General features: G+C 57.8%; 4 protein-coding genes across 4 annotated transcripts in view; 2 read left to right on the top strand and 2 right to left on the bottom strand.

Annotated features, from left to right (window-relative positions):
- The window catches only part of ENH_00082760 (DNA ligase 1 precursor, putative), a gene marked incomplete at both ends in the record, with an annotated part of 4,762 nt that extends 4,476 nt beyond the window's left edge, over window positions 1-286 (bottom strand). Inside the window, one exon of the mRNA XM_013583397.1 lies at window positions 268-286. Within this exon, the coding sequence (XP_013438851.1) occupies window positions 268-286 (19 nt within the window). The remainder of the gene's footprint in view (window positions 1-267) is intronic.
- A 507-nt stretch (window positions 287-793) lies between these two features.
- ENH_00082750 (hypothetical protein, conserved) lies at window positions 794-1,729 on the top strand (the record flags this gene model as incomplete). The annotated part of the gene is made up of 1 exon (XM_013583396.1): window positions 794-1,729. The coding sequence occupies one exon, from the start codon at window positions 794-796 to the stop codon at window positions 1,727-1,729; it is 936 nt and encodes a 311-aa protein (XP_013438850.1).
- Window positions 1,730-3,818: 2,089 nt separating this feature from the next.
- On the bottom strand, window positions 3,819-5,650 carry ENH_00082740 (hypothetical protein, conserved; the record flags this gene model as incomplete). Its single annotated transcript, XM_013583395.1, has 3 exons — window positions 3,819-4,427; window positions 4,828-4,859; window positions 5,227-5,650. The coding sequence occupies 3 exons, from the start codon at window positions 5,648-5,650 to the stop codon at window positions 3,819-3,821; spliced, it is 1,065 nt and encodes a 354-aa protein (XP_013438849.1).
- A 302-nt stretch (window positions 5,651-5,952) lies between these two features.
- Window positions 5,953-6,759, top strand: ENH_00082730 (CHCH domain-containing protein, putative; the record flags this gene model as incomplete). The annotated part of the gene is given in 3 exon segments (XM_013583394.1): window positions 5,953-6,051; window positions 6,055-6,629; window positions 6,732-6,759. Coding segments are annotated over 3 exon segments (702 nt in total).
- Between the last annotated feature and the right edge of the window lie 2,761 nt (window positions 6,760-9,520).

The following is a 9,520-nucleotide window of genomic DNA, read 5'->3' as shown; positions in this document are numbered from 1 at the left end:
GTAGGGTGTAGGGTTTAGGGTTTAGGGTTTAGGGTTTAGGCTGCCGCTGCGCGGTGGAGCGGCTGGGTGGCGGCGTTTGGGGCTTTTGTTTGTTCTTCGTGTTTTCATTTCTGCAAATATGAATTAAAAAGAAACCAAAAGGCTCAAATGGTTTAATTTGCTGCAGAACTTCGTTTGTTTTCGCGCTGCAGCAGCAGCAGCAGCAGCAGCAGCAGCGCGTGCTTGAGGTGTACAGACAGCTCGACCGCGCCCGTCGGCGGCACCCACAGCCCCCGAATGATCGCATTTTTATTCTTTTGGATTATTTAATTTATTTGTTTCTTTTTTGTTTCTTTTTTGTTTCTTTTTTCGCGTTTGTTGGACAGCAAGAAGGCGAGTTGAGTCCCGCTTCGCCGCCCGCCGCCGCCGCCGCGCTGCTGCTGCTGCTGCTGCTGCTGCTGCTGCGGTGTAGTGACACCGCCCAGCGTCAACTAGCCGCTCTTTTTCGCCAGTCTGCTCTCCACTTCATCTTTTTTGCTTTTTGCTTTTCAAATTAACTCAAATTAGCAAAAGATCCGAAGCTCGAGGGACCCGCGGGCCAAAAGCCGCGGCGGCTGCGCGCCTGCAGCCGTGGGCATTCAGGTGTACAGACACCTCAGCAGCAGCAGCGTGTGTTCAGGTGTACAGACACCTCGGCAGCAGCAGCAGCAGCAGTGTGTATTCCGGGGTACAGTCAGCAGCAGCAGCAGCAGCAGCAGCAGCAGCAGCAGCAGCAGCAGCAGCAGCAGCAGCAGCAGCAGCAGCTCTTGGGAAGATGTTTGGCTCTGGCTTTTCCCGGCCTCCGCGGGGCCGGGCCCCTTTAGGCCTTCTGCTGTCCCTTTGCCTCCTATCAGCAGCAGCAGCAGCAGCAGCAGCAGCAGCAGCAGCAGCAGCAGCAGCAGCAGAAATTGAAGCGCTGGAGGCGGCGAGCGCGGGCAGCTCTTTGCCCTTCTCTTCGGGCCCTGTAATTCGCAGCTGGTCGAAAGTTCCTGCTGCGGACTGCACGCTGACTGCAGCCCCTGCTGCTGCTGCTGCTGCTGCTGCTGCTGCTGCTGCTGCTGCTGCTGCTCCTGCGCCCTTCGGGCCGTTCGAGGCGCTGCTGACGCTGAACAGCAAAGAGGAGATCGTGGCCTTCGAGCCCGTGCAGGTGCAGCACCTGTGCAGCATCAGCAGCAGCAGCAGCAGCAGCAGCAGCAGCAGCAGCAGCAGCAGCGGGGAGTGGCTGCACGTGCTGTGCCCGGACAGCAAGAGCCCCGAGGGCGCCGCTGCTGCTGCTGCTGCTGCTGCTGCTGCTGCTGCTGCTGGCCCCGGACCAGCCCCACTCCATGCTGCAGCACCAAACCTCAACTTCAGACTTTCTCTCGCCAAAAGAAATGTTTCTGGTTTGCTGCCAGCAGCTTTTGCTGCTGCTCTTCGCCGGCTGCTGCGCAGCAAACGACTGCAGCGCAGCAGCCCCGTGGCCGAGCTCTACGACTGGCTGCTGCAGTGCCGCAGCAGCAGCAGCAGCTACTTCCTCACCTGCACCACACCCAGCAGCAGCAGCAGCAGCAGCAGCAGCAGCAGCAGCAGCAGCAGCAGCAGCAGCAGCAGCAGGCGCAGCCCCCCCAACCCCCACCTCTCCTACACCAACTTCTGGGGAGACTTCCTCATGGCTGCTTACGAAAGTCCAGACTTTAAGTCTCCAACTATTCCCTCTTTTGGAGACAATTAAACTTTTCCAATTCTTTTTTCTTTTCCCCTTCTTTAAAACCCAAGTACCCACTTTCCCAATTCCAGGGGCCCCCGGGGGCCTTGGGGGGCCCCGGGGGCCCCCGGGGGCCTTGGGGGGCCCCGGGGGGCCTTCGGGGGCCCCCGGGGGCCCTCGGGGGCCCCCAGGGGGCCTTGGGGGGCCCCGGGGGGCCCCAGGGTCAAACAGGGGGGCCCCCTAGGGGCCCCCCTAGGGGCCCCCCTAGGGGCCCCCCTAGGGGAGCCCCTCTTGGGGGCCCCAGGGTTTTCGGGGGGCCCTTGGGGGGCCCCACACGAGGGGCCCCGAAGTTTTGGGGGCCCCTTTGGGGGCCCCTAATGGCCTTGGGGCCCCTAATGGCCTTGGGGGCCCCTCAAGGGGGCCCCTTTGGGGGCCCCTTTGGGGGCCCCTTTGGGGGCCCCTTTGGGGGCCCCTTTGGGGGCCCCTTTGGGGGCCCCCAAAGGCTATGGGGGCCCCTAAAAGGGATTTATGGAGGGGCCCCTTGGGGCCTCATTTGGGGGCCCCTGGGGGCCCCTCCAAAGCAGCATTAAGGGGGCCCCCAAGGGGGCCCCTCTTGGCTTCCTGTGGGGCCCCAAAGGGGGGCCCCCTAAAGCTTCTTATGGGCCCTTTGGGGGCCCCCTGGGGGCCCCTTTGGGGGCCCCCTGGGGGCCCCTTTGGGGGCCCCCCGGGGGCCCCTTTGGGGGCCCCTGTGGGGGCCCCCTGGGGCTTCAATGTAGCAGCTCCTTTGGTGGGGCTACGGGGACCTTGTCTAGGGTTTAGGGTTTAGGGTTTAGGCTTTGGGGCGGCAGAGGCAGCCCTGTGTTGGCTAAACCCTAAACCCTAAACCCTAAACCCCAGGATGAACAAACCCTTGGCTTTTAAATCGCAGCGATTTGATGTGACTACATATAGCGAAGGGTTTAGGGTTTAGGGTTTAGGGTTTAGGGTTTGGAGTTTAGCTGGAACCTTTTGGCCCCTTCGACGTGCTGCAGCTGCTGCTCCTGCTGCTGCTGCTACGGCTGCTGCTGTGCTGCTGCTACGGCTGCTGCTGTGCTGCTGCTGCGGCTGCTGCTGTGCTGCTGCTGCGGCTGCTGTGCTGCTGCTGTGCTGCTGCATCTCTTCAGCGCCTGCAGCAGGAAGTAAAAGGTAAATAAGAAGCAAAACTAAAAATAAATAAATAAATAAATTAAATAAATAAATAAATAAATAAATAAAATTAATTAAATAAAACTAATTAATTAAACAAATATTAAAAAGAAAGAAAGCTGCGAACAAAGTGCGCAAAAATAGGCAAACGATTTGCTGCTGCTGCTACGTTGCTTGCTGCTGCCAGCAGCAGCCCCACAACAGACACAAACAAATAAATAAACAAATAAATAAATAAATAAATAAATAATAAATAAATAAATAAATAAATAAATAAATAAATAAATTTAAATAAATAAATAATAAATGATGAACAGACAATTCAAGACTGGATTGGGTGGGAGTCGCGGGCGGCAGGTGTACGTACACCGCAGCCGCATAAAAGCCCCCGCTGCTGCAGCAGCTGCTGCTGCAGCAGCTGCTGCTGCAGCAGCTGCTGCTGCAGCAGCTGCTGCTGCAGCAGCAGCAAAAGGCCGAATCGAAGCAAATAAAGGACAATAAAGATAAATAAAGAATTATAAATGATAAATTATAAATAATAAAAGATAAATGAGGAATAGTTCGCGAGAAATCCGAAAGATTCCAGCATTCCTGCAGAGCCAGCAGGCGCTCACTAAGTGCTGCTGCTGCTGCTGCTGCTGCTGCTGCTGCTGCTGCTGCTGGGCTCCGAAGGGCCCCGGAAGAGCGCATCTAGCTGCCCCTCCTGCTGCTGCTGCTGCCGCTGCTGCTGCCGCTGCTGCTGCTGCTGGGCTCGGAAAAGCTGCGCTGGCTGCTGCTGTTGCTTCTGCTGCTGCTGCTGTGGCCTCGAAAACCCTGGAAAAGCGCAGCTAGCTGCCACTGCTGCTGCTGCTGCTGCTGCTACCGCAGCAGCAGCTCTTGCCACTGCTGCCGCTGGTGCTGCTGGGCTCCGAACTGCCGGGAAAGACCGCAGCTAGCTGCTGCTGCCGCCGTCGCCGCTGCCGCTGCTGCTGCTGCCGCTGCCGCTGCTGCTGCTGCTGCTGCTGCTGCTGCTGCTGCTGTCTGAAAGGCCCTTGAAGAGCGCAGCTAGCTGCCCCTGCTGCTGCAGCGCCTGCAGCACATCAGCCCCTCCAACAACTTTGCCCTTAACCACCAGCAGCGGGAAAGTGGGCCAGTCGAAGACCCGCTTCACGCACCTCCCCAGCTGCTGCCGCCGCTGCTGCAGCTGCTGCAGCTGCTGCTGCTGCTGCTGCTGCTGCTGCTGCTGCTGCAGCTGCTGCTGCTGCTGCTGCTGCTGCTGCTGCTGCTGAGAGGCAGCCCCCGCTGCCCCCTGCTGCTCCCTCCGCTCCTGCTCCTGCCGCTCCTGCTGCTGCCGCTGCTGCTGCTGCTGCTGCTGCTGCTGCTGCTGCGGCAGCTGCTGCGGAATGCTGCAGTCGACGAAAGTGTACTCCCGAACTCCTGCTGCTTCCAGCAGCAGCAAAGCCCTCGCCGAGAAGCCGCAAAGAGGGGCTTCGGGCCTTCCCTTCATAAACAGCACCACGGGGGTTTTCTCCACCAGCTGCAGCAGCTTCGCCTCCAGCTCCTGCAGCAGCAGCAGCAGCAGCAGCAGCAGCAGCAGCAGCGGGTGCGGGGCGCTCAGCGCGGCAGCAGCTAGCCAGCTGGCTGCCCGCGTGAGCGTCACCGAGGAGGCAAACGAGCTGGCTAGCTAGCTAGCTAGCTAGCTAGCTAGCTAAGCGGCTGGCTAGCTAGCTAGCTACGTGGCTAGCTAGCTAGCTAGCTGTTTAGCTAGCTAGCCAGCTAGCTAGCTAGCTGGATAGCAGCTAGCTGGCTACCTAGCTGGCTAGCAGCTAGCTAACTAGCTAGCTAGCTAGCTAGCTAGCAGATAGCTAGCTAGCAACTAGCTAGCTAGGTAGTTGTTTGCCATCTAGCTATCTAGACGCGAGGCAGAGCCTAGGGTTTAGGGTTTAGGGTTTAGGGTTTACTTCATCGCTCATGGAAGAAGCCGACGTCTTGGCTGCAAAGATCACACCAAACGCAGCAGCAGCAACTGCAGCAGCAGCAGCAGCAGCGGCAAGCACTGCAGCAGCAGCAGCTTCAGCAGCAGCGGCAACTACAGTAGCAGCAGCAGCAACTGAAGCAGCACTCGAAGAAGAGCTACAGCAGCAGAACAAGAGCAGCAGCTGAAGCACCAGGGACCAGCAGCAGCAGCAGCAGCAGCAGCAGCAGCAGAAGCAGCAGCAGCTGTTAGGGCGACTGGAGGGTGTAGACCGTGCGGCAGCACCAGCAGCAACAGCAGCAGCGCTAACTGCAGCAGCAGCAGCGCTGACTGCAGCAGCAGCAGCAGAAACAGCAGCAGCTGAATTTATCTGTTCTGCGCTCACAATTCTGCTGGGTGCCTCGCTCTTCTTGCTGCTGCTGCTGCTGCTGCTGCAGCTGCTGTTGCTGTTCCTGCTGCTGCTTGTCCTGCTGCTGCTGCTGCTGTCCATTCGACGCCGACGCAGAGTGAAAACTGCGAAGGAGAGCAGCAGCAGCAGCTGCTGCTGCTGCTTTTTTTGTTACTGCTGCTGCTGCTGCTGCTGCTGCTGCTGCCCCTAGATTTGCTGTTGCTGCGGGCCTCGCTGCTGCTGTGCACATTCTGTCTAGAGGCGGCTGCCGCGCTGCTGTGTGCGTTGCTGCTGCTGCTGCTGCTGCTGTCGCCGCTGCTGCTGCTGCTGCTGCTGGAGCAGCAGCAAATCTGTAGACGCTGCTTCTAGCCACGGAGGCTGCGCCTCCCTGCAGCGCGAGGCTGAACGCTTTAGAAGCCATTGCTGCAGCAGCAGCAGCAGCACGAGCTGCGGCAGCAGCGGGAGCAGCAGCAGCAAAGACTAGAGCAGCAGCAGCAGCAGCAGCAGACGTCCGCTGCGGACTTGAAGGAAGCTAAATGGAGTGTCTTGACAGTTTCCGAAGGTCCAAAAATTAAAAAACAAAAGCAGAAGATCATATTTCAAATACCTGCTGAGTTCGCCAGCAGCAGCAGCAGCAGCTGCTGCTGCTGCTGCTGCTGCTGCTGCTGCTGCTGCTGCTCTTGCTGCGGCGGCAGCGGCTGGGACAGTGACCTTTGTGGCTGCATGCAGCAGCAGCAGCAGCAGCAGCGAACTTTAAGACTACTTATCTATTTTTTACTGCATTTCTTGAGCTGTGCTGCAGCAAGAGCTCCCCAGGGAGCCTAACTGATATTTGTAGCAGCAGCAGCAGCAGCAGCAGCAGCTGCAGCAGCAGCTGCTGCCGGTGCTGCCGTTGACTCGTGGGATCTGCGCGTTGAGCAGCAGAAGCAGCAGCAGCAGCAGCAGCAGCAGCACCCACCCCTTTGCAGCTGCAGCAATTGCAGCCTTAGGAACGCCAGCGATGCTGGCAGCAGCCGGGGGAACAGCAGCAGCAGCAGCAGCAGCAGCAGCAGCAGCAGCAGCAGCAGCAGCAGCACGATGCTGAGTTGGCTGTCGCCGGCGATTCGCCGGCCCGAGAGCCTTCGCAATCCTGAAGAGAAGACCTACCCGGCCTCCGCCGAGCAGCAGCAGCAGCCGCAGCAGCAGCAGCAGCAGCAGCAGCCGCAGCAGCAGCAGCAGCAGCAGCAGCAGCAGCAGCAGCAGAAGCTGTTCCTGGACGACCCGCTGGACCCCGCAGTGGTCTCTCGACGGACTTCTTCTCGAGTTCCTTTTTTTGAAATAAAAGAAATTTCGGAGTTGCAAAAAAAAGAATCCAAAATAATAAAAGAACAAATTGGAAAGGAAATCCGAGACAAGTGCAGGCGAGGCGAGGGTTTAGGGTTTAGGGTTTAGGGTTTAGGGTTTAGGGTTTGGGGTTTAGGGTTTGGGTCGGGACGCAGGGCAGTGTGGATGGCTGCGGGGAGTGCGCAGGGTCTAGGCTTTGGGGTTTAGGGTTTAGGGTTTGCGAGAAGGGCGAGTTTAAAGGACTACGTGGAATGCCTAGGGTTTAGGGTTTAGGGTTTAGGGTTTGCGAGGAGGGAGAGTTTGGACGACTACGTGGAGTGCCTAGGGTTTGAGTTTTAGGGTTTAGGGTTTGCGAGAAGGGCGAGTTTAAAGGACTACGTGGAATGCCTAGGATTTAGGGTTTAGGGTTTAGGGTTTAGGGTTTAGGGTTTAGGGTTTGCGAGAAGGGAGAGTTTGGACGACTACGTGGAGTGCATGACTTCGCGGACAATTACGTTTTTGAAATGTAAGGGTTTGGCAAAGGCCGCGAGGAGTTGCATTAAGAAGTACGAAACCCCCGAGGTAAACCCTAAACCCTAAACCCTAAACCCTAAACCCTAGCGCTGCGTCTGGGTCCCGAGCGCCGTCAGCCCCCCCAGCCCTAAACCCTAAACCCTAAACCCTAAACCCCCGTTTGAGGCGCTCGGCGCTGCTCGCCGCGGCCGGCGAGCCCCGGGCTTCGAGGCCTAGGGTTTAGGGTTTAGGGTTTAGGGTTTAGGGTTTAGGGTTTGCGCGCAGTTTGTGGCCAAAAGGACAAAAGAGCTGCAGCAGGAAAGAGAGGCTTTAGGGCTTTCTCTTCTCAGGCGGCGAGAGAGGCAGCCCTACAACAAATTCATTAGCAACCCGTAAACCCTAAACCCTAAACCCTAAACCCTAAACCCTAAACCCTCGTGCGCTCTAGACCCTAAACCCTAGGGCTCTCTGGCGCAGCCGCACATGCACGCTCCCGCGGCTGCAAGCATAGGCCCCAAACCCTAAACCCTCAAACCCTAAGCCTCAAACCCTAAACCCCAAACCCTAAACCCTAAAACCCTAAACCCTAAACCCTTGCGGTTCTGTCTTGCGTGTGGCCGCAGCGATGGAAGCGGCTGGCTGCCCCCGAGGCCTGAAGCCGCTGCAGACCCTAAACCCTAGCTGCAAACCCTAAACCCTAAACCCTCAAACCCTAAACCCTAAACCCTCAACTGCAAACCCTAGCCTCGGACTACAAACCCCGAACCCTCGGACAGGATATTTAACAATGAATTTGATTTGAGTGGCAGTGCCACGGAAAGGACAGCAGCAACAGCTGCTGCAGCTGCTGCTGCAGCAGCTGCAGCAGCTGCTGCTATATCAGCCGCAGCAGCAGCAGCTGCTGCTGTAGAAGCAGCAGCAGCAGCTGCTGCTGCTGTAGAAGCAGCAGCAGCAGCTGCTGCTGCTGCTGCTGCTGCTGTAGCAGCATCTCAAGCACACTAAAACTCGCATGAAGGTCCCTGGTGCAAACCCTAAACCCTCGGAGGTCTTCCAAAACCCTTTAGTCGCCAAACCCTAAACCCTAAACCCTAGCGGTTCTTCTGCAGCGGCATATTGACCACGGGTTTAGCGATTCGGGTCTTCTAGGGAGCCCCGAGAACTAGGGTTTAGGGTTTAGGGTTTAGGGTTTGAGCTGAGAGTTAGGGTTTGCAAGCGGAGCACACGGTGGTCCACTTAGAATATTCCTATAGCAGCAGCAGCAGCAGCAGCAGCAGCAGCAGCAGCTGTTGCTGCTGCTGCTGCTGCTGTTGCAGCAGATACCTGCAGCTGCCGGGGAAGGAGCAGCAGCGCAGCAGCTGAAGAGCAGCATCTGCGGAAGCCGCTGTATGCGTCTAAATTGCTGCATTTGCTGCAGCAGCAGCAGCAGCTGCTGCTGCTGCTGCTGCTGCTGCTGCTGCTGCTTACTTGTCGCCGCTCTCTGCTGCTGCAGCTGGGGCGTCCGGCTCGTCCTGCAACGCGCAGCAGCAAAGCTGCAGAAAAGCCATATGGCAGTTGCAGCAGCAACTGCAACTGCAGCAGCAGCAGCAGCAACTGCAGCAGCAGCAGCAGCAGCAGCAACTGCAGCAGCAGCAGCAACTGCAGCAGCAGCAACAGCTGCAGCAGCAGCAAGACTCACCAGGTCTGCGTCCACGGCCATCCCTCGTTTGCTCATTTCCTCGCGAAAGAAAAAGTCGTCTTGCCAAACTGCAGCAGCAGCAGCAGCAGCAGCAGCAGCAGCAAAAAGATAGAAGCAAGTAACTGCAGCAGCTAGTGCTGCTGCAGCTGCTAGTGCAGCTGCAGCAGCTGCTGCAGCTGCCCGTGTGATGCCTGCTCTCTCTACGCTGCTGCAGCAGCAGCAGCAACTGCTGCAGCAGCAGGACAAGAAGAACAGCAGCAGCAGCAGCAGCAGCAGCCCCAGCACCAAAACGCCCAGCAGCAGCAACTGCAGCAGCAGCAGCAACTGCAGCAGCAGCAGCAGCAGCAGCAGCAGCAGCAGCAGCAGCAGACCTGCTCTGTTCTTTGGAACCCCTTGGGGGCCATGCCTCGAAGTGTTTACCCGCAGCGTGCGGCCGTAGAGCTCCGAGTTGTGCATATTCAATATCTGCAAACCCTAAACCCTAAACCCTAAACCCTAAACCCTCGCCGCAAACCCTAAACCCTAAATTCTAAACCCTAAACCCTCGCTGCGCGCGGACCCCCGAAAGACAGGGAGTTCGCAAAACCCTAGACCCTACCTTCAGACCCCAAACCTCTAACCATACAAAACAAGGGTTTAGGGTTTAGGGTTTGGGGTTTAGGGTTTAGGGTTTAGGGTTTAGGGTTTACCGCCTGATTTGCATCTTCTTCCTCCTCAAATTCGACGAAACCAAAGCCACGGTGGCCGCCTGAAGGCACAGACTAGGGTTTAGGGTTTAGGGTTTAGTGTTTACACTTGGCT

Source organism: Eimeria necatrix, genomic scaffold (genome assembly GCF_000499385.1).
Source record: "Eimeria necatrix Houghton genomic scaffold, Enh_scaff919, whole genome shotgun sequence".
NCBI lineage: Eukaryota > Apicomplexa > Conoidasida > Eucoccidiorida > Eimeriidae > Eimeria > Eimeria necatrix.
This window is presented reverse-complemented; position numbering and strand designations above follow the sequence as displayed.